Source organism: Rattus rattus, chromosome 9, assembly GCF_011064425.1.
Source record: "Rattus rattus isolate New Zealand chromosome 9, Rrattus_CSIRO_v1, whole genome shotgun sequence".
NCBI classification, from domain to species: Eukaryota; Metazoa; Chordata; class Mammalia; order Rodentia; family Muridae; genus Rattus; species Rattus rattus.
The window spans coordinates 9134684-9157987 of NC_046162.1; the positions used below are offsets into that span (position 1 = coordinate 9134684).

General features: G+C 46.7%; 3 protein-coding genes across 9 annotated transcripts in view; 1 reads left to right on the top strand and 2 right to left on the bottom strand.

Moving 5' to 3' along the window:
• The window catches only part of Pdxdc1 (pyridoxal dependent decarboxylase domain containing 1), an 80931-nt gene extending 79647 nt beyond the window's left edge, over positions 1 to 1284 (top strand). Inside the window, exon 24 of the mRNA XM_032912810.1 lies at positions 792 to 1284. Coding sequence (XP_032768701.1) covers positions 792 to 824 — 33 coding nt within the window. The 3' untranslated portion in view covers positions 825 to 1284. The remainder of the gene's footprint in view (positions 1 to 791) is intronic.
• On the bottom strand, positions 193 to 15568 carry Ntan1 (N-terminal asparagine amidase). Of its 7 annotated transcripts, none has more exons than XM_032912805.1 (10): positions 15388 to 15552; positions 8337 to 8439; positions 8196 to 8261; positions 7827 to 7935; positions 6213 to 6286; positions 4435 to 4488; positions 3854 to 3907; positions 3090 to 3187; positions 830 to 957; positions 193 to 505 (listed from the first exon to the last, which is right to left on the bottom strand). In XM_032912805.1, exons 1-10 carry the CDS (start codon positions 15466 to 15468, stop codon positions 442 to 444), a joined length of 831 nt encoding a protein of 276 aa, XP_032768696.1. In that variant the 5' UTR covers positions 15469 to 15552; the 3' UTR covers positions 193 to 441. The 7 variants fall into 7 exon arrangements, with proteins under 7 accessions (XP_032768696.1, XP_032768692.1, XP_032768693.1 ...); XM_032912801.1 differs by having other exon boundaries at positions 844 to 957; positions 15388 to 15550; XM_032912802.1 differs by lacking the exon at positions 8337 to 8439 and having other exon boundaries at positions 844 to 957; positions 15388 to 15568.
• Positions 15569 to 19142: 3574 nt separating this feature from the next.
• The window catches only part of Rrn3 (RRN3 homolog, RNA polymerase I transcription factor), a 37600-nt gene continuing 33438 nt past the window's right edge, over positions 19143 to 23304 (bottom strand). Inside the window, exons 16-18 of the mRNA XM_032912070.1 lie at positions 22986 to 23138; positions 22053 to 22140; positions 19143 to 20737 (exon numbers count right to left, since the gene is read on the bottom strand). Of these exons, the coding sequence (XP_032767961.1) occupies positions 20555 to 20737; positions 22053 to 22140; positions 22986 to 23138 (424 nt within the window). The 3' untranslated portion in view covers positions 19143 to 20554. The remainder of the gene's footprint in view (positions 20738 to 22052; positions 22141 to 22985; positions 23139 to 23304) is intronic.

A 23304-nucleotide genomic window follows, 5' to 3' on the forward strand; every position in this document is an offset into this window, starting at 1 on the left:
CTTGCCTAGTACAGAGCAATTTTGACAGGAAGTTTCTGAAAGTAATTTCTGACTAAGGAGTTTTCCTGACTAACTTGTCTCTGAAGTCACTGCCTACTCTCCAGTGAGGCCAGTGGCCTCGCCCACCCACCCTCCCTCACTGCTGGGAAATAAATGTCTACTTTGTAGTGATGCAACAGTCATCTAAACAGATCGCCTTTGCCAAAATGAGGCTTTATTTCGGGAGACAGTAAGGATGGAGGAAGTAAAAGTGCGCAGGTGTGGATTCCAAACCAGCAACGGTCTTTAGCAGGCCAAAAGGTGAATTCTTCGGTAACCAGATCTGATGTTAGTTCCCTGGAGAGATCTTTTCCCATAAGCCATCTTTATTTTTTCTGTAGAGGAGAGCTTTATTTCCAGGAAACAGCATATTCTCTGGAGATGGGAATTTTTTTAAAAACATCAAGGTAGATCTAATATGGTCAACAAAGTGGGGGGGCTCGGCCAGAGGAGAGGTAGAAAGGTTCTGAAAAAGACAAAATGGCGGACGTGAGAGGAGCCAGGCCACACCCCCCATACAACGTCAGAGTGGCTTTGGGCTGTGCACACATTCACTGGGCTAGTTCTAGTGTGGTTCCTCTGTCCATCTGGGGAGACACTTGATTGCTTACTGCTTCACCTGTGTAAACAGCTGCCAGGACGTTACTAATCCCCCACTGTCAGAAAGGAAAGAGACGGCCAATGGCTACAGATAGTCACTCTCACCCACTGGGAGAAGCAGCGTCAGCTGGTCTAACCCTTTTTTCTTACAGATGGGAACCAGGGTGCGGAGACTTAAGGTTTAGCCGACCTGTAAACTCTCACCTCTAGGATTTGCTTGTCATCTTGCTGCAACCAGAAATCCACATGTGGGAATGGCGTCCAGGAACACGGGCCTATTCGAAGTTGTTCTGTCTTTGCATCATAAATGCTAATCATCTAAAAGAACCATTTCCATGACAAGCTGTAAGGACACTGCCCTACCTACCTGCTTAGTCTAGCTCCCAGGTTGTTTGTCCCCTTAGAGGAGAAGCTGCACACACTGACCTCCCGTAATAACAAAGCTGCCACCACCGAGTGCCTCTCTGTGTTTGGTCCTGTGCGTTGCTGTGTTTACTTTTGACAACAAGCCTACAAGAAAACAGCATGCTGCCCTATCAAGGGGAAGCTGATGGGGAGGTGTCAAGTCACATGTCCAGTGAGCATCAGCAGTGCCTCAAAGCCAGGTAGGTCTGACTAAAATAAAGCCTGTATTCCTCATGGCTACACAAAATACCACACCTCCTTATTACTACCCTAAGCAAACAGTCATCATGTCACGTGAAACAGCTCACAGTGCCCAAGTATGACAGACAGTTCACACCTGCCATCCAACACTCAGGAGGCTGAGGCTGAACTCAAAGATCACTTTGGGTTCCAGGACAGCCTGGATGATCTTGTCTCACAAAAGGAGTAAAAGAACAGATCTGAGGTTTTTAGTTCTTGTTGCTGTTTGTCTGTTTTGTTTTTGAGACAGATACTGACTGGTAGACCAGGCTGGCCTCAAACTGAGAGAGATCTTCCTGCTTTAAAGTGTGCACCACCATACCTCACCTGGTTTTATGTTTTGCAGTGGGTCTCATGTAGTTTGGGCTGGCCTTGACACCCCTATGTGGAATCACAGGTGTATGCACCACCACAACCAGTTCTGTAGAAGCTGATTGGCCAAAAGATCCCTTCCTTGAATTTCCAAATCATGCCAGTGGTAATTTTCAGCTTTGAGCAGGTTACTCAATATTCTATTTATTAACTAAATAACAAAAGGAATCCTAAAGTGGGTTCCAGGCCACCCTGGGCTGCAGCGTGACTCTCTGTCTAAAAAAAAAAAAAAAAAAACTAAACTAAACTAAATGGTAGTTGATAATCCCATCACTTGGTGGACATTTATGCAGGAGGCTTGCCATAGTTCCAAGACACCCTAGGCTACATAGCAAAACTATATCAAATGCAAATTTTTTTAAAGACAAAATTAGGACTCCTGGAAATGGTAAGAGATTGGCAAAATGAATGTGTAACACTAAACATTTTACACTACACAAAGAAGCAGGCTTTTGAGCTTGCTGGGGCATGAGTTACTGGCACATATGTGAAACCAGGCATCTGTGCCCTGTGTCTTCAGTTGCTTTTGAGACAGAGACAGGGCCTCAGGGCCTCCCACTAAAAATTCAGCAAGGCTGGCTGGCTAGAAACCTCAATAATCTGCCTGTCTGGCTGTCCTCGGTACTAGACTGGAAGCATGCTCAGTACACGTGGATTCTTATGTCAGTGCACAGATTATGTCAACACAGCAAGCAAGTACTTGGCCAGTGAACTCCCACCCCCATCCCACCCCAACCCTGGCTCCTGTTTGGCTTCTTTTTTGAAAACTACACACCCCAGGCTGGTCTCTACCTCACAGCAATCCACCTGTCTGTCTCCTGAGTGCTTAGACTAAAACTGCCACAATGCCAGGCTTATTCTGGGCATTTTAAATTCTTCGAGCTTCTACCAATTCTTCAGGATGAATAATTAAAAAGTATCCTAGAGTCCAAGACACAGTTGTACACTTGTGTAATACTAGCCCTGGGAAATGTTGTGGCTGTTACATAACAAGCTCTTTTCTAAAAAAGAAAATCTAAAAACAAAAGAACCTAGCCGAGAAGTGCTCAGTGACAGAGCACTTACCCAGCATATGTGAGGCAGTGCCTCGACTCCATCCTCAGCACTGCTAAAAACAAGGAAAAATATAGTACCCTAAGGAAAGTAAACTTTTAAACTGACTCAGTGACTCATCCAACGACTCCTTAGTCACTTCTGTCCCTGCTGTCCTCTCTATGGGAAGAGGCCCCAGGCTGCTACTGTTTCCTTTATGTTCCAGGCAGAGAACTGGTGTCTGGCACTTAGAACCTAAACTCACTTAGAACCTCTTAACTCTTGAAGAAGTGGACTGGGTCCTGGAAAGGAGGTGGCCATAACTTTTCTCAGGTCTAAAAACTTGAGGCTCTTGGGGAGTTCCCTCTTTATCCATCCCACAAAAATGGGCTGCCACTCACTGGGCCTCCTGCTAAAGCTCTTGCAGCACGCAGTTGCTCCTCTGGGCCACGATCTTGAAAGGAAGCTCTGTAAATCTCTGCAGTTTTAATGTTGACTGCTGCAAGGGACAAGGGAGTGACTAAATCAACAAAGATCCAAAACAGACTTTACATTCCTAGCACTACACATGAGAAGCAGGAACAGAAAAGAGTGGGATCTGAAGAAAAGGCTGAGGTGCTGACAACTTCTGCCCCAGCCCAGGGGGGAAGAACAGTTCCACATTTGTTCTGGACTCTCAGGGCACATCAGTGACCACAGACACTTGAGAGTATAAAGTAAGAAGTGCCTGTGTGCTCACTACCCAGCTCGCTAACCAAGGATACACCGGAAGCCCTCTGCAATTTGCCAGCCTCAGGACTGCCGAGAGAGCCTTGGGCTTCTTCCATTCCCAGAATGTATAGAGACCCAAATACCTCACACCTTACCCATGAGCACTGGCCCCAAATACCTCACACCTTACCCATGAGCACTGGCTAGGGAAAATAAAGGCCAGACCCACCCATGTGACATTAAAGCTGCAGGAGTGGGTGTGGGGTGTGCATAACCTATGCTGAACACTGGCATTAACAGCCTCACAGCTATAAGGTAAATCAAGTCAGGCTCTTCCCCGTCATTTCCAAACCCACCAACAGATAGGATGACTGCCCAGTCAGACCTTTAACCTGACACAGCCTGCCATACCCACATGGAAACCATATAACCCTCTGACACAAACGCTACTTACCAATGCCATAAATGATTGGAAAGTGATTTTCATTTTCTTCCCGGTCATTTAATTCTAAGAAATGAAGGGAAGCAGAAGCACTAAGCAGTTGTTCCTCATGAAGGAAGAGCTCAGTCAGTGCAGAGCTCCGGATGGGCCACTGCCAGCCCTGCCTGCTCAGGAACACAGACAAGCTCTGACAGCCTGGAAACCAGACATCAGAGCCTTTGTGTAGAAATAGTGTGAACATCCAGTTCAGTTGGGTAGGACTTGGTAGCAAGAAGTCTACCTAGTGATAAGGTAGTGGGGACAAGGCATCCAATGGGTGACAGTTTCTTTTGAGTCTATTTTACAATTCCTATCCTGATGGTAGCTGTTATAAGGGTATAGATAGGGCTGGAGAGATGGCTCAGTGGTTAAGAACACTGACTGCTCTTCCAGTGGTCCTGAGTTCAATTCCCAGCAACCACATGGTGGTTCACAACCATCTGTAATGGGATCTGAAGACATCGATAGTATGCTCACATAAAATAAATCTTAAACGTACAGACAAAACTTTCCTGAGCCCTTATACCCCCTTTGGGGAATGCAACAGAACTTACCTGTTACACATAATGTCACTAAGTGAATGTCATCATCCTGTTTGTCAAATTCACCTACAATTGATGTCAAAAAAGTACCCAAGTTAACAGGGGTATGTGAGTGTGGTTAAGATATATATGCATGAAAATGTTCTAGTAAGGTCCTAGGATATAGCTCAACTGACACAATAATTGCCTAGAATGCTCAAGGTCCTGAGTTCAATCCTAGCACTACAGAAATGGGTGTGGTGCGACATTCAATTTCAAGGCCAGTCTGTGCTGCATGAGATCCTGTCTAAAAATGGGGTAAGAGTAGAGGTTAGGTCAGCAAGAAGGCGAAATCTGGAAAGCCTCTTGCAATCTATGTTCCATATATGGGACCCCCACACACAAGTTGTCCTTACTTTCATGCTCAAGCTATATGGTGCACATGTGACCCAGTGCTCACATGGGTCTAGAGACATGGCTCAGTGGTTAAAGCACTTACTCTACTCTGGCAGAGAGCTGGGTTCAGCTCCTAGTACCCACAAGGGGGTATTCTACAAGGAAACTAGACTCATTTTGAGTCTAAATTAGAGCAAAAGAAATGTATGTGTGTAAGAGTTTGCCTGTGATGTATGTAGACCATGTGCATAGTGGTTCCAGGGACCGCCAATTCTGGAACTGCAGTTACAGACAGCTGTGAGCTGCCCAGTTGGTGTTGAGAATTGAATCTGGGTCTTCTGGAAGAACCAGTGCCCCTAACCACTGAGCCATCATTCTAGTCCCCAGAGCAAAATTTTTGTGAATGTTTTTGGACAAGAGAATAGAAGTGAGTAGGTTCTGAATGCCCATCACCCCACTGTAGGTCACCCTTCAGTTTCTGTACACAGCTAAACTCTTAACAGAGACAACAATACACCACACACACACCATATAGTTTTATATTCTGGTTGCTTTTGTTAGACACGGGTTCTCTACCCCCATGCAATTAAAACTTCTGAATAAGTTTTATTTGACACAGAGTCTCACCACATAGCCCTGGCTCCCCTGAACTTAGTACATTAACCAGGCCATGCTGAAACTCAGATTCACCTGCCCCAGCCTGTCAAAGACCTAGAATTAAAGGGATGTTCTACCATCCCACGCTTTCACAAGGGTTTTTGTTGGTCTCACTGTGTAGCTCAGGCTGATTAGGAATAAACAACCTTCTGCCTCACCTTCCTACTGGTTAAGTAGGTTACAGTTCCCAGTAAATTTGTAACTCAGGATACTGGGGTTCCCTATTGTCAGGACTATTGTATTATTCATCTGTGGATCAGAATCTCTGTGCAAATGTCTGTTTTTTTAATTTTCTTGTGTATGTACACTGTAAAGCACACAAGGAGGTCAAAGGTCAACTCACAGGAGTCCGTTTCCTCTCCCAAATACCTAACTGTCAGGCTTGGTGGAAAGTGCCTCTATCCACTGAACCATCCTGCCAGCCTCTCTGTGCACACTTTGGATGAGCTCCTTAGAATGGATTCTAAAAAGGGGAACAAACCTTTAAAGGCTTGAGCCACAGTGCCAGCTTCCTGGATGGCAGGCTGCTCCAACGTGTGTGTAGCATTAGTGGATACCTATTACACAACTGATAAACATCACGTGTCTTCTCTTGTAAGGGTCTAACAGAAAAGGCTATCATTGCTGTTTTCATTGTCTGGAGATTAATTACAAAGACCACTCCTATACAGCTCAGAGTATGTACTCCCCAAGAAGTCATTAATTGTGGTTTTAAATGAGCCTCTGACACGTTTGCAACTAGTGGGGGATGAACTTACTAAGAAGCTGATGCGTAAGTTTCTGTGACAACTGCCTATCATCACTGAATCCTCCCACAAGGTGGACTTCCAGCCTGCCAAGAGAGGTGATATTTAGTTAGTGGCTTCCAGGAACATCTACAACATATGATGAAAATACTTGTGGGCATAATGTGAGGTTGTCAAGGCTAAAAGCAAGAGTGTCACCCAGAGTCCCCAGTGCAGTGTCACCTGGCCACCCACATGGAATTTTCTAGAACTTCTCAGTGCCTCTGCCAAAGAGCATCTGGGCTTGGACCATCATGGCTCTGCCACCACTCCCACCAGTCTGACCCCGATATCCACAATAACTAAACATTGTCTGCAAGTAGACCAGGAATAGCTAACAGTTATGTTCTGAGGACCCTTGTGGCTAGCTTGGGCCAAAGCAAAAGGAAAGGGCAATTTTACAACCACATGAGTCAAAAGCCTGTGAAGTTTGCCAGCCTATGACACAGACACAGCCATAAGGTTTGAGTTTTAAAAAGGACTCACTGTCAACACACTCTTAGCATATGCAAGGCTCAGCATTCAATTTCTAGCACACCCCCCCCACACACACCCCTACAACACACACACCCCTACACACACCCCTACACACACATACACATAACACACACACACCTACACACATACCACACACACACACCTACACACACAACACACACATATCTACACACACCTACACACACACAAAGTTTGAATTGAGATAAGGCTACCTCAAACTAAGACATCCTCCTACCTCTGCACCTCTGCCTCCCAATACTAGAATTAAAGATATGGTACCACGCCTTCTCGCCATTCTTTCAACGTACTTATTGTACTATAAAGCTGACCAGTAGTGTCCCCAAGACTCTAAATACCTGTGTATGACTACAAATTCTGTCAAAGGCTACCAAGAAAATAAGAGCCAAGTGCAATAACAGAGCAAGTGGACCAGTTATGTGAGCAAGTGAAAGCCAGGCCTGGGTCACAGGCCAGAACGTAACTAGCTGTGTGGCCTTGGTACATGACCGTGTGTCCCAGGATAAGGATGAAATGCTGAGGCAGTTATTCTGGGCTGGTTCTTACCCTAGCCATGCTCAGATTGTTGGCCTGCTGAGGTACGTAGCACCATCACACTCAGCTGGCCCTGCCATCTTCTTCAATCCTTCCTACACATTTACCCACCTGCCTGCTTTGAGTATGAGCACTCAGCCTACACTGAAAAGGAAGTTCTTGGCTCCTAGAATGAGCGGGTCCCACAGAAATACCTCCTGAGTAGGCCATAACAAATTAATACCTGAGATGCAAAAATCCCAACATACACAGATTTAAAGCCAAACTCAGGTTAAAATTGAGCGCAGAAGCCTGACACATAATCCCAGCACTACGGAGGCCAGGGGGAGAAGATCATGAGTTTAAGACCAGAGTACATAGTGAGCCCTGTGCAACAAAAAGTCCAATGATGGCTTATCCCTCCCTCCTGTCTAGCCATCCATCCATTCATCTATTTACCCTCCCTCCCACCCATGCATCAGTCCGTGTGCTCAGGAGTGCAGGCATAGGGCGGGTGCCCCCCAGTGTCTGTCCATATGTGAGCAGCATAGCACGTACCGTCCGCACTCGGCATGTTCAGAGAAGGATTTTATGGAGTTCATTATTAAGGGGACTTCAGCTTTGGTGTCAGATCCATCACAGTGTGTCAGGCAGGTCGCCCCATTTCCTGCAAAACAAGAGTGAAAGGAGTCATTCTGTATATTCTGGCAAGGGAGACAAGTAGACCACCTCATCCTTAGGCACCCTGTAAGAGAACTGAAAGACTCCATGCTGCCCAGCCAACCCATCTGACCAGAGCACCAGGGACTATGCAGACAAGAGAGATATGGCTTTAGATTTCACTGGGAAACTCAAACTGTGAACACCAGTGGTCCCATGAGGTTGGGATGGTTTAACAAATCGTCTCCTTCCTCTCTGTCGTCATACCTGTGTGCCTCAGGACCACAATGTGACAAGTGGTAGCATCATCAGAACCCAGAATGGAGACGGAGCCTGTTTAAAAAAGAAATAACATGAAATACCCAGTGGGCTTTGGGCTATGACCCAATGCACTGCTTCCTAACCTACCATCCTTTGGGGAGGTCACTGCAAGCTCTCTCTGCTGAACATACAGAAGGCCCTGGGGTCCCACTTGTTGAACAGACTGACCTCTGAGAAGTCTGGCTCTCTCCTGTTTAATTGAAACAGAATAAAATAGTAGTGTGAATCAGTGAGGCTTGAAGATCTAGAGAAGTGGGGAGAGCCAGTGTGTACACAGAAGTGGGAGGCAGGCCGCATGTCTGAACTGTGCTGTACTGGCAACAGAAGGCTGACGCAGAAAGAGGAGCAGCAACATTCACTCTGACTAAATGCCATGTGACCCAGATCCCAGTGCCCAGGACAGAGGCAGCCAATCCTTCATCAGAGTTCAAATTTTTGCTTTGTTCATTCTCTCTTTGTCCCCCCCGCCCCCTCCTCCACAGTAGTTCAGGCTGCCTTTACACTCTCCATTCTACCTCATAAGTGCTGGGATTATAGGTGTGCATCACCACTTTACAAGTGTAAGAATATCTGAGCAAGGAATGGTGGTTCTTGCTTATCATCCCAGCACTGGAAACCACAAACCAGCCAGACTGAGGCTGCTTAAAGGCAAAAGTGGCTGGGCATGGTAGGAAATATCTGTAATCCTAGCGCTCAGGGGATGGAGGTCAGCCTGGGCAAACACTCACACGTGAGGGGAGCTGACGGGTTGGGGATTTAGCTCAGTGGTAGAGCGCTTGCCTAGCAAGCACAAGGCCCTGGGTTCGGTCCCTAGCTCCGGGGGAAAAAAAAAAAAAGAGGGGAGCTGACACACTACTGAAATGAATTCTTCCTTCCAACTTGCAGTAAGCAAGCCTCGTCATGTGTCAGCATCCCACACCTGCTTCAGCCCTGCGTCTGCCTTTACCAGGCCAGGCATTACTGTAAATTTGTGTCTAATTAATAAAATCCAAGAAACCTGAGGAACTTAATGATCAGTCTAACTAAGCACTGTCTTCCTTTAATGATTTCCTGGGTTTCAGATGCTAGGACATGAGAACTGAGCTAGGAGGTTCTGGGCTCAGAAGTCAGTCTCCAGCAAGGTTGGGGTGGGGCGCAGGAAAACGAAACCACATAACCTCCAACTCGTGAGGTGGCTTGGTTACTGTACAAACCAGGGGAAACATTTCATCACACCCCAGCCCAGTGACACACCAGAGTTAATAAGGCATTCTTACCACTCATGTTCACAGCTGGCTCACCACCCGTGAGTAAAGTGCTGTGAGAACAAGTTACCACTTCAAGACGAGCACAACATGGCCATGCCGCGGAACAGTGGCTAGCCTGCTCTCTTCCCACTTGATAAAAGCTGTTTCTGAATGAAGCTTCACTTTAGCACATTTGTGTGCATGAGAGAAAGGGAGAAAAGAAGACGTGGTGGACTTGTGTGGGAGGTGTGCATGAGTGAGAAGTGTACATGTATGAGAGGTGTGCATGTGTGAAAGGTATGCATGTATGAAAACAGCATGAGTGAGAGGTGTACATGTGAGAGGTATGCATGTGTAAGAGGTATGCATGTGAAAAGTATGTATGTGTGAAAGGTGTGCATGTATAAGTGCATGTATGAGAGGTGTGCATGTGTGAGAAATGTGCATTGTGAAGTGTGCATGTGTGAGAAGTGAGCACGTGTGAGAAATGTGCATGTGTGGAGGTGTGCATGTGAGAAGGTGCATATGTGAGAGGTGTGCATGTGTGGGCTATGCATGTGAGAAGTAAGTGAATGTATGAAAAGGTGTGCATGTATAGTGCATGTATGAGAGGCGTGTATGTGTGGGAGAAGGTGCATGTGGAGAGGTGTGCATGTGTGAGAGGTGTGCATTGTGAAGCGTGCATGTGTGAGAGGTGTGCATGTGTGAGAGGTGTGCATTGTGAAGTGTGTATGTGTGAGAGGTATGCATGTATAAGTGCATGTGTGAGGTGTGCATGTGTGAGAGGTATGCATGTGTGAGGGTGAGCCTGAGTAAGAGGTATACATGTGAGAGGTATGTATGTGTGAAAAGTGAGCATGAGTAAGAAGTGTACATGTGTGAGAAGTGTGCATGAGAAGTGTCCATGTGTGAGAAGTGTGCATGTGTGTGAGATGTACATGTGTGAGTGGTGTGCATGTATGAGAAGTGTGCATGAGAAGTGTCCATGTGTGAGAAGTATGCATGTGTGAGATGTACATGTGTGAGAGGTGTGCATGTATGAGAAATATATATGTATGAGAAGTGTGCATGTGTGAGAAATGTGTGTGTGTGAGAGGTACATATATCTGAGTGTACATGGTGTGCTGGAAGCCAGAGGTCAGTTTTATATGCCTTCCTCTATTACTGTGTCCCTTATTTCTGTTTTACTTTATGTGTGCATGCACATACACCTGTGAGACGCCACATACATAGTATGCATGTGGAGGTCAGAGGGCAACCCTTATGTCTTAATTTTCTCCTCCAGCATGCATGTTCCAGACACCAAGTGTGATACCGTGTGAGCCATCCTGACAGCCCTGCCTTAGTGTTGAGACAGAACCTCTGACTGATCCTGGGGCTCACAGTTTTGGTTAGACTAGCTGGTCACCCAGCACCTGGATTCAGTGCTCCACCCCTCAGCACTGGAATTACATAAGCACTTTGAAGCTTGCCCCACAGGCATGCCATCTACTGAGCCAAGCTCCTGGTCCCATGTGTCCTAAAGTGCTGGAGCCCGCTTGTCACAGTGTCTCCCAGATGAGAAACCCAACAGCCATAGCTAGGGATATGCAAGTTTGAGTTCATGTAATTTACTGTTATAAAATATTCCTTTCATTTCTTCTGAAGACATAAGGGCTGGGGGTATATCTTACAAGTAGGCACTTGTCTACCATGTGTGAGGTCCCAGCACAGGGCCAGAGATAAAAAGGAAACTCCTTCTTACCTGCAACTTAGGGACCAGCCCACACCCTGTGCCCTGTTTAACTGTCTCGTCCAGTGCACATGACCTGTGGAGTGACTGCCACACTGTGGAGTGGACCACATGACCTGTGGAGTGACTGCCACACTGTGGAGTGGACCACATGACCTATGGAGTGACTGCCGCACTGTGGAGTGGATTGTATACCAGATCACTAGCAGGAAGTCTGGGTGTGGCTCAGTGGCCGGAGTGTGGAGTGGAAGGTCCTGGACATAATGTAATAAATAAATCCCATAAAGGAATAAATTCCAGCACAGCAAACTCTAAAAAACAGCACAAGCCAACACACAGTACACGGGGCCACTCAAGATTGCCAAACCCCAGGTCTACCCTGGAACATACTGTGGAATCCCCAGTGGCCTGTCTCAGCATCCTGACAGCTAGTGTTTGGGGGAGGGGGGTCCCTCCACATATGCTCAGTTAAGTCTTTGTGTTAGCAGCGCCTCACTGCAAGTGGCCACTGTGCTGAATTATATAATATCCAAAATGAAGGGCAGACAGCAGGGTTCCAATCCTGACTTTTTAAGCATTGGGCCTGGAACAGTCACACTGTGTCTTAGTCACTGTTCTACTGCTGTGAAGAAACACCAAGCCAAAGGCAACTCTTATTTAAAAGAAAACAAAAGCATTTAATTGGGGACTAATAGAGAAGCACTCAGGCATGCTGTTAAGAACAATAGCTGAGAGTTTTGCAGGCAGAGAGACATTGGATCTGGCAGGGCTTTTGAAACCTCCAATCCCACCCCCAAATGAAATACCTCCTCTAAGAGGGCCATACCTATTCATTCCCAAGTAGTTTTACTAACTAGAGACCCAGCATTCAAACATAAGGGCCTATGGGGGCCATTCTCACTTAAACCACCACCACCCACACATCCCACAATCTAGTAAATAAGAACAAAGGTACTCTCATTGGGTACAGCATGGAGCCTTCTACTGTGGCTGGCCAATGAAAGCCTAATACCAGATAGCAGTAAACCCAGACATACATACTGGGTTTCCTGTGCACACTGATGATGAAAACAGGTGGGGAAGGTTAACAGTAACAATATGGGATTGCCCTAACAACAGGCTATGGTGAAAGGTGTTTCAAACTTCTTAGCCAACATGGTGGCACATGCCTGTGAGGCTTCAAAGATCATGAATTAGTGATCAGTGAGACGTACAGTGAGACCTCGAAAGAAAGAAGGGGGTGGAGGGGAGACATACACGGAGAGCTAAGTGTTCTGGAATTTTCCATCTAAATTGTTCAGACTATGGTTGCCCAAGGAAGTATAACTGCAGGAAGGGGGAGGGGGGATACTAATCAGGCTTATGACTCACTAGGTTGTGTACTCAAAATACTGATACATGAAAGATACAGGAAGCCAGGCATGGTGGTACAAGCCTTTAATCCTAGAATTTAAAAAGCAGAGGAAAGCAGATCTCTGTGTTCCAGGCCAGCCTGGTCTACAGAGCAAGCTCCAGGACAGCCAGAGCTACACAGAGAAACTGTATCTCACTCTACCCCCAAGCCCCAGACAGAAAGAGACAGGACACACAGGATACACAGGACACACAGGATACCCAGGAATGAGCCAGGCATGGTGCTTTATGGTTTACACCTGCAGTCCTAGCACGTACAAGGCTGAGACATATGTGTGTGAAAGGCCAGCCTGTGCATACAGTGAAAGTGTATGAGGAAAAAAAAAACATAAAAACAAACAAGATGGGGGCTGGAGAGATGGCTCAGTGGTTAAGAGCACCCGACTGCTCTTCCAGAGGTCATGAGTTCAATTCCCAGCAACCACATGGTGGCTCACAACCATCTGTAATGGGATCCGATGCCCTCTTCTGGTGTATCTGAAGACTGCTACAGTGTACTTATATATAATAAATGAATAAAATCTTAAAAAAAAAAAAAAAAAAAAAACCAACCAAACAAACAAGACAATATATAGTATGCTGTCATTCAAAGGTGTATCATGGGTGGAGAAGGGAACTGCAGTCAGTATGTAATATATAAGAGAATAAATTAATTTTAAATATGTCATGCTGAGCATGTTGGATAATACCTCTAATCACAGTATTGCTGAAATAAGAAGTCTCAGGCAATTCAAGGTCAGCCTGTCTCTATAAAAAGAAAAGGGGTGCAGAGCTCACACAGAGAGGATGCTGCAGAGATGGTCACTAGTTAAAACTGTTTGCTGTGGGAAATCTACCAGAAGTGGGGTCCCAGCACTCACAAGACAAGACATGCCTGTAACCCCAACTCTGAGGTGGGTGAGGCTTGCTCCATTACAGCCTAGCTAAGATGCATATTCAGGGAGAGACCATGCCTCAGAGGAACTGTACACAGTGGAATGGCAGATGCTTGATGCCACCTTCTGGCCTCCCTGTGCACACACATGCATGCTCACCTATGTGCACATACACTCACACAGATGAATAACAAAATCAGCATGTGCTGTGCACATCTTTAACCCCAGCATGTGGAACAAAGGAGAGAGAGGAGCTCTGAGAGCTAGGGGCCAGCCTACACAGTGAGATCCCAGAGCTACACTGATCCTGCCCCAAATCTTTTTAAACAGTGGATTGCCTAGCATGTAAATAAAGTAGGGGAGGCAGATGCAGGCAGATCTCTTGAGAGGCCAGACTGATCTACAAAGGAAGTTCGGGACAACCAAGGCTACACAGAGAAATCTTGTCTCAAAAAACAAAATCAAGGGCTGGAGAAATGGCTCGGAGGTTAAGAGCACTGACTGCTCTTCCAGAGGTCCTGAGTTTAATTCCCAGCAACCACATGGTGGCTCACAACCATCTGTAATGAGATCTGGTGTCCTCTTCTGATGTGTCTGAGGACAGCTACAGTGTACTCATACCTAAAATAAATAAATAATTCTTTAAAAAATTTTTTAACCAAAACCATGAGAAGAATGGTTGTGACCAAGGGCCTGCTTTTCTACTTCCCCCTACAGATCCTACACATCATCCCCTAAGAAAAGTGAGCATTTCACTCAGCACTGGGCATGAGGTCCACACTTCAGATGCTCCCCTGGCCTCTGTGCAGCCTCCTTTGCCCTCACTGGGGGCCTCCCTGATCTTGAAAGCCAACTCTCCACCCTGCATGCCTTCTGGAATTTGTCTCTCTAAATAAACTAAACCCTTGCTTCCAGAGGCGCCACCCCACATCATCTCATCTCCACCTTCTCATGTAATGTGTTGCATGGCCACTAAAACTACAAGTTTCAGACATAGGAAGAGAATCGCCTAAATCTTTGAGGTGGCTGGAATTTTTCTTGTATTATTCCTGGCTTCATCGACAAAGTGTACAGTGCCTAGTCCGATTTGTAGGAGCCAGTATTAGGATCAGTCTGTCTTCAAATACAAGTTAACAATCACAGTATCCCTGTCCCATAGTTCTCAGGGGTTATTCTGCCCATTCATTTATGCAACAAATATTTGGTTAGCACAATGCCATCTGCCTTCAGGAAGCGTTTGGCACAGGAAGCAGATCCAGATACTTGCTTACAAAGCAAGTAAGCAGACGGAACCACAAACCCCACAGCAACTCAGAGGAAACTTCTAGAATGTCTTCCGTAACCTCAGACTCCTCACCTCTCAGAGTGAACGTGGGCATCTTTCCTTCAAGGCTATAACTGATTAGGAAACAAGTCCCCTCCTAGATTATGTTATGTGAGATCCATGGGCTGACTGAGTCCAAACTAGCATGTGGGACACTTGGCCACCACTGCCTTCACTATGAGTCCTCTTTCAGAAGTCCCCACAAGGAAAGAACAAGATCCATTAAGGCGCGGTCCTCCCGGGCCCAACAACTTCCAAACGAAGCCCTTATTTCTGGCCAAAAATAATCCGGTCCCCCACGACCTGGGGGGCAGGGATGGGCGCGCAAAGGGCTGGGGCTTCCGCTCACACCCTTGTGCATCTGGGTATTGCGGAGAGCCTCAGGAGTGCCCCGAGCTGCAGAACCCTCCAAGTGTTGATGGACCCTACTCCCAACCCCCGTGTCCTCGCTCTATGTACGTGCTGTGCGACCTTCCGTAAATTACCCAACCTCTCTGGGCCCCGCCTCAGCAGGTCCTTAGTTTTCCGAAGATCCCACCCGCCCCACAGGCCTGGGTAGTCCGCTCACCTCCAGAAGCGGGTGCGCTCGGACCAGCTCCGTAGCCGACAGTGGCAGACGGACGCGCCGCCCGTCCACCAGCAGAGGCATTGCCTAGGCCGCCGCCAGACCGAAGTACGAGGTTACAGCCCTGCAATACACCGCGCCGCCCCGCCCCACGCCATACGACGCCCATCGTGGGCGCCACACCTACCGCGGAGTCTGCCGGGATGCGTAGTCCAGACAGACGTGGAGCTACCCAAAGGGATAAAGATGGAATAGCCGTTGAGCCGCAAGGCATTACGGGAGATGTAGTCCTAACTTTGTGGGAGGCCACTCACTATCTGTGTCCTTCGCAGCAGGTGCTGTAGTAGAGATGTGGTAATGGGTCGCGGAGAGGAGAACCGCGGGGGTAGCCCCGTGCTTTGCATTACCCAGTCCTGACCCCTGCCTCGGGCCGAGTTGATTCGCAAAAGTGTAATCAACTAACTAACGTCCGTTTTAGCTGGCAGACAGCGCAGAAGGCGTGGGGAACGCGTGAATTGCGGCCCCAGCTGGCACCGCCCGGGCACGGGTGCGAAAGAAATAGGGCGGCCCTGCCCTGGCCCGTGGACCAGAGACCTCACCTCTGCATTTCCTCCTTGCTCTTCACCGCTCTCATCAGAAAAGCTAGGACGCAGGTGTGGCTGCTGTGAGTCGCTCACTTATGTTCTCACGCATTGCTAAGTCGCCAAAATCACTTTTAACCGATTGATCTAAATTTAAAACCTGTTTTGTACGACTCCAAGCCAAGGTTATCGCCCTAACATATTCTGAAATAGATAATACACGTAAAATTAAGTTTTGGCTAAGAAAGAATTACCATCTTGCCATGTTGCCTCAGCCTTCATTTCCAGATTAAATATAGTTACATAGCATTTACAAAAGTAACTGACCACCAGAGAGAGGTAGAGGAAATTCAGGCAACAGGTATCAAAACAGGAATATGCTGTTGAACTTGGGGTCACGACCTGTTCCCCAAGTCAGGTCCAGTCTACCTGTCTTCAATAAGCTAATAGACTAGAGCCTAGTTAAAAATGGAAAGCAGAAAAGGGAGATATATTAGATATGGCCACTTTGGGAAGGACAAAGAGGCCCAGGAAAACCTTCAACTCTGTCTTCATGAGGTCCAAGTTTAAATAGAGGGCAAAGATATGCACATCTAAGCAGATCATTGACTGGCCGTGGGGAGCCAGGCCAACCCAAGTCTTCTTAAGAGCTCTAGATGAAGTTAGAGGGACCGCTAGTTCTGTGGGGCCGCTAGTTCTGTGTCCTTGTTGAGGAACAGACTTGGCGGAACCGATGCTGGCAGGGGTTAAGGTTTCTGGGGGATCTGACTCTTCCTGCAGTGTGGCTATCAGTCCTAAAGCAGCTGTTTGAGATAGCTTGTTTTTGTAAACAGTCTTGACTCTGCTGACCTTGGCCTTTCCCCCTGCAAATAGTATATATGACGCTGTAGTTAATAAACTTGCTTGGCATCTAAGTCACCAGCTTCTGGAAGACCTCCTGAATACCAGCTATTATTGCTTTTGTCTTTTTCTCCTCCATTTCTCATCCCTGTAGGGATTTGGCCTGGCGCTGCTTGTAACCCAAGATCTGGTTGCCTCAAGACAAGCAAATCCTCACATATACCAGTTTATATTGAATAACGCCTCACCCTCAACCCCACTCCTGTTTATCCCTGATTGGTTAATGAAGGTGCCTTCAGCCAGCAGCTGGGCAGAAGAGAGGTAGGAGGGGCTTGAGGTCTGAGGCAGGGACCACAAGGAAGGAGAAAGGGAGTTTCTATTGATTCCACTAGGCTCCCACCAAGAGCTAACTAGCAACTGCTTGCTGGGTGCAAGGCAGATGTGACAGTGGCAGCTAACATACAGAGAGGGCTGACTGCTCCCCACTCCGGTTCTTTTACTCTGTTCCCATGTGTTCTCAGCCAGCTTCTCTTCCCTCTGTCTTCACTTTTGCCCCTTCCCAGGTCCCCACTCCCTTCCCCCTAAATAAATCTTTATATTCGGTGTGTCTCAAGTAGTGATTTCTCAGGGGGACACTGAGGCACCGGCCCGCCCACCGCCCACAGGCGCTTTATGTTTCCTAAGTTTCAGATAGACCAGGAGGATGAAGAAACTGGAGCCATGAGGAAGGGATCTGGAGCGAGATCACAGAAACACACCTGAAGCCCAAAGAACACGACAATAAGAATTAGGGTCATGGATGGAGGTATTCAGATTACCTTTGAGGTTAACAGATTGTTTAACTACTCAGCCAGAGAGGTGCTGCTTGAACTAAAGCTTGGTTTCTCTACGTGCTTTCCAGAGACTAGCATAAAAGAAATACGGCTGCTGGGCTAATTGAACATTTATATTAAAAATAATGTTTGAAGTTCTTACTCCTGCTGATTTGGGCCAACGCATCATTATCTGGGCTTTAGTTTCATTCTATGGTTTGACAAGTTTTTAGGTCTTGTTGAAATCTCCCCTGAAGACAAGTTCCCCTTCAGGCTGGTGACCTTTCCTTCTTCCAGCATGAGATTCCTGGAGAAATTCGCATTTCTTCCAGATCTATTGTTTGGAGCTGGAAAGTTGGCTCAGCAGTTAAAAGCACTGACTGCTCTTCCAGAGGTCCTGAATTCAATTCCCAGCAACCATATGGTGGCTCACAACCATCTGTAATGGGATCTGATGCCCTCTTCTGGTGTGTCTGAAGACAGCTACAGTGTACTCATATAAATCTTTTTTTTTTTTTTTTAAACACCTGGTACCACATTAAGTTTCTTTAAAAAAAACAAAAATACCCTATTGTTTCAGAAGTTTGATTCTGGGGAGGAGTTTCATTTTACAGCTGCCATGGGATTCTTCCTCTTGGCTTGTACAGCCTGCTTTCTTATAGTACCCAGGACCATCTGCCCAGAGTGGTACTTCCCCTGGTTGGCTGGGCCCTTCCACATCAACCATTAATCAAGAAAATGCTCTACAGACTTGCCTACAGGCCCATCTAATAGGTACAGACCTGTCTGATAAAGGGACTTTCTCAATTGAGGTTCTTCTTCCCAGAAGATTTTACCTTGTATCAATTCTTGTCAATCCTATGCTTGTGAAGAAAACAAACAACAAATGGGGGGGGGGTGTGCATGCTTGGGAGGCAGAGGCAGGTGGATCTGAGTTTGAGGATTGGGCTACAGGACAGCCAGAGGTATAGAGAAAAACCTTGTCTCAGAAAAGAGACACACAGAGAGAACAAGCATTGGTAGAAACTTAGTAAACAGTGGAAGAATCCCAAGAACTGAGTGCAGCCTATAGCCTGTTTACTATATTAAAGCCAGACATGAAGGCATAAGGGAGCTGAGGAACCACACAATAAGTTCAGGACCCAGGCTGCAATAGCCTGAAATAAGATGCAGAGTCCTCCAGTCATGGACCAGCAGCACGCAGCTATAAATCACAGAGCACTTGCAAACTCTTCTCCCCTCAAGATGGCAGAGACTTGTCTGGGTACATGTTATGTGTTAAGACCCTGGTTTCCATCCTCAGTACAAAAAAGAAAATTCTCTTTGTTTTCCAAGGAAACCTTACTAATTTCTTCCAAAAATGTTTTAGCTTTTAAAAACATCACAATATGTCTGGTGTTAACTTAAAAATGTTCCTGCTTCAGCCTCCAAGTGCTGAAATTATAGAAAGTGTATAACCATGGCTAGATAGGATGCAATTTCTCTCCCTTTAGGAGCAGGAGGGTAAGAACCAACACAGGAGTCATGGAGGCATGGCTGAGTCTTTTTATTAAAGCCTGCATTGGCTGTGAACAGGGAGGCCTCAGGTGAGCTAGGCTGTTCTTTCATTTTCACAATAGATTTTCCCCCTCAAACTCCTTTATACTCCAAGAGGCTTATTTGTCAACATACCTTCTACATTCTAGCTACTGTCCAAACCTGACATCCCGTCAGAATCTACAGATGCAATTTCATTGCATTTTCTGTCAGCAGTTAAGTAAGAACCTTGAACCAGGCAGTGGTGGTGCAAATTCCCTGCACTCCAGAGTTGGAGGCAACTAGATCTCTGAGTTCGAGGCCAGCCTGAGCTACATAGTGATTTCCAGGATAGCCAGGACTACACTGTAAAAGAAAGACATATAGAATCTTGAGGTTTCCTACTGACTTGCCACCAAAGCTGGCCTGGGACTCAGGGATTTGCCTGCCTCTTATGAAAGCTTTTTAAAGCAATAAAGTTTTCCTGATTCAAAAAGGTATTCATAGGCAGACTAAAATCCAGGGCTCTGCATCAGTCTCATTACACAGGAGTATATAAACCTTGAGAAGAATTCCATTAAAAAATATTGTGACCAAGAAAATATCACTTCCCTTTAAATAAATATAAGTGGCAAAAAATTAAATATACTTAAAGGGATATTTTCACAAATACACAAGTTTACATGTAAGGATACAAGGGAAGGCAACTTCCACAGTCCTCAAACACACCTGCTACAGAGCAAGGCTGTTTAGTATAAGACAGCTCTTCTGGCTGAGTCCATGTTGTGCAAACTGTGGAATGAATGTTGACAGACACCCAGGTCCGCTTCAGTCAGCCTGAACCATGGCTGCTGCAGCTGTGCTGACGTGGAATCCTGAATAAGTGCCTTTTTGTGATTCTCTGAATGCTCTCTGCCCACCTGGCTTCTCTGCAGTCCTTTGTGTCCCCTTGGCAAAGTTCAGCTCCACCTCTGGCCAGCCTCTCCCCATGCACCCTACAACACAAATAGACTTCTAGTCAAAAGGAAACCATCATGCCACTGTAAGCAGGACACAGTTAAAAGTATTCACAGGCAGCGCTGATCCTGGAGGATATGTCCCCAAAACAAGACCAACAAAGTCATGTGATTGTGGGTCTAACAAAAAGGAACCTGTCAGAAGGCCACCTGCCAGGTGGGGCTGATGTAGCATGGAGCCAGCAGTTAGAAGGCTGTAGGCACAGACTGCTCTGTTCACTGTGAAATATTGCACATGACACTCAGTCTTTCCTTATGTCCACAGGGAGCAAACTGCAAACACACACAACCTGGGGCCCTTCAGATGCTGGCTGAAGTCCAACATGGAGGCTGGACACACGAGGCATAGACTAGTTCAATGCGGGATCAGTGGTGGGGCACAGTGCCCTGGGGAGAACAGCGTAGCTCAATCACAGATCCTTGAGAGGAGTGGAGATTGGTCTGGCATAAACAGCACAGGAGGGGAGCCCACACTACTGGAAGGACTTCGAAAGTGGGTGTCAAAGGAGTTCGGGGTAAGGCCAGCCACTGTGTCACTCTGGGGCACTTCGCCTTTCAAAAAGTCATCGTCTTCATCCTCCACTAGCTCCTGTAGAGAGAACAGATATTGAGAATATCACAGTGTTGGTCTGAAAAGTTTTCATGGGATGGCAACCTGAGTTTGTACCAACATGTGAAAGGATGAACCAAACCCCCAAGATATAAGTCTGTGTACTCCTGAGGATCCCAAAACAAGAGCAGACTCTACAGTAAGCATTTGCGGCATTTGTACTTGGTGGCTGCATAGTGAAACTCTGCTAGGATCACTTTCTGTTTGTGGAGCCAGCAAAGTCCTACCCAACAAGAACTCAGATCTCAACCTGTGACCACTGGGGCTTGAACAGCCCTTTCCAGGGGTCTTCCATAGGGTTTGTTTTTAGACCGGGTCTCACTCTGCAGCCTCAGCAAGCCTCCAGCACCAGTCTCCCTGTGCTGGGATTACACACAGCCACACAGCTGTTTTCAGCTGTTCTCCTTTTCAACTCCTCCCTTGCGTACCCCAAGACAGGGCCCCACTGTGCAGCAGACTGGCCTCAGAGCTCCTGCTCCTCCCAGTGCTTAGGATGGCAGGCATGAGGCAGCACACCCAGCTTTGGGGCTGGGATGGAACCCAGGGCCTCGTTTATGCTAATCAAGTACTCCACCACTAAACCACATTGAAGCTGAAAGCAAGCTCATTTCCAACCAATTTTACCTCCCAAAGTCATTATAGAAAGTACCTGATTATTTAAAAGAAAATAAAGCTGGGTGGTGCTGAGTACCTTTAATCCTAGTACTTGGGAGGCACAGGCAGTTGGGTATCTGAGTGCAAGGCCAACCTGGTCTACAGTTCCGGGACAACCAGAGCTACAAAGAAAAACTTTGTTCCCCCAAAAAAACAAATACTCAAAGTAATTATTAAAAATAAAAGCCAGGTACACGCATACTTGGAACCTTGGCCTTAAGAAGTCAGACAGGTGGTTCCCTGGATTCACTGGCTAGGCTGACGCAGGGAAACTCAGTCTGGTGTAGACTGATGAAAGATCCTGTCTGAGAAAATAAGCTGACTACTTCCTAAGACCAACACCCAGGCGACTGGTGGTCTCCACACAGATGTATGCAACTGATCTCACGCACATACACACAAACACACACAGAAAAGAAGAGTGGCCTTGTATGATGGTGAATAGCACTGAGTGAGGGTAGAGGGAAGGCCTGGGGCCGCATGAAACCACTGTAATAGAAATAAATGAGACAGAACTCCACAGATCCTCTCTATCACTAAAAACACAACCTGGGCTTTGACTCAAGCGGCAAGCACCATGCGCACTGTGGCCTGAGACTGCAGGAGACTCTTAGCAGTGCCCCTTCCGCTCCAGCCTTACCTTTCTAGTGGGTTTCTTAAGCTCCTGCAGCTCTTCGTCACTCATGTCTTCCCAAGCCTGATAGACAGGATCGATGAACTTCTTTGACCTGCCAAGGATGGCATTTCAAAGTCAATGTGTAGCCCAAAATTCCAACACCCTGGTTCTCTTCTCAGACACACATCAAAGCAGGAAGTAAAGGCTACAGTTGACAAGGAAAGTGTGGTGAATCCTGAGGCTGCATCATTAGGACCCCTGTTATGCAGATGAGTGATTACATCTTGTCTTTCAGATTTCAAGAGAAACTGTTTCTGGTCCACTCAGTGACGAACAAATTATCACATGTACAGACTGATATTGTGGAACTCCTACAGGAACCTGTTAACACTTAGGGACCATGAGAAGTGGCCTACAAACTGTCAAGGGCTAGAGAGATTCCTCAGTCATTAAAAGCACTTGGTATGGTACACATACATGCAGGCAAAACACTAACAAAACAAAAATGTGAGAAAAGAAAAAAAAAAAAGGAAAGGAACTGCAGTTAGCAAAAACATACAAACATCAAGAATGACTAGGTGTTTTCCCAAAACTATCTAGATAAATCACAAGCACTGGAATAGGTCTCAGTCTCTAAAGGAAAGATAATGTTGACAGAAACCTAGAAGGCCAAAAGCTCTCCATACCCTCTCTGTCCTAGAAACCTGGATTCACTCACCCCCTTCCCCCAAGACTAATCCATTTAAACCAAGCAGTTTAAAAAGAAAAAAGTCAAAAAAGGCCTTAGTACCCCCCCCACCCCCCTCAGAAAAACATGAACACAGTACGGTGTGCTTGTGAAGCCGTCTGGGGCCTTTGGCAGCCACACTGCACCGTCACCCAAACGAACAGCAAGCCCACTGAGTACAGAGCAACTCTCAATCCCAGCCGTGGGAAGAGGAAGAAGAGAGAACCTACCTCTTAAGCATACAAGGGTCAAAGGGAAAGAAAGTGTCCAATGGGTTGGTGCAGGTCTGCACAGAGTCTCCACCAGCTGTACTTCGAATAACAGGGAGCATCTGGCGATTGTTCCTCTCCATGATGGTGTAGCAGAACACAAGCTGGTATTTACTGTGGGACACATAACAGAGCAGATGAAGCATCACCACGGTGGGCTCAGGCCTGGGGGCCATGATGTAGAGATCACGGCTGAAATGCAGATACTGCTGGGTATGAGGGCAACAAGAACAGGACCACTCAGGGTGCTCAGGCACGAAGGTGCTGCACAGAGCTACAC

Excerpts from the sequence above, each read along its gene's own strand:
- Ntan1 (XM_032912801.1), bottom strand. The coding sequence starts at position 15,468 with ATGCCTCTGCTGGTGGACGGGCGGCGCGTCCGTCTGCCACTGTCGGCT. Across the intron at positions 3,188-3,853 it reads TCCAATCATTTATGGCATTG|CAGTCAACATTAAAACTGCA; the intron begins GTAAGTAGCGTT and ends TGTCCCTTGCAG. Across the intron at positions 958-3,089 it reads GAGCTTTAGCAGGAGGCCCA|ATGATTAGCATTTATGATGC; the intron begins GTGAGTGGCAGC and ends TGGTTCTTTTAG.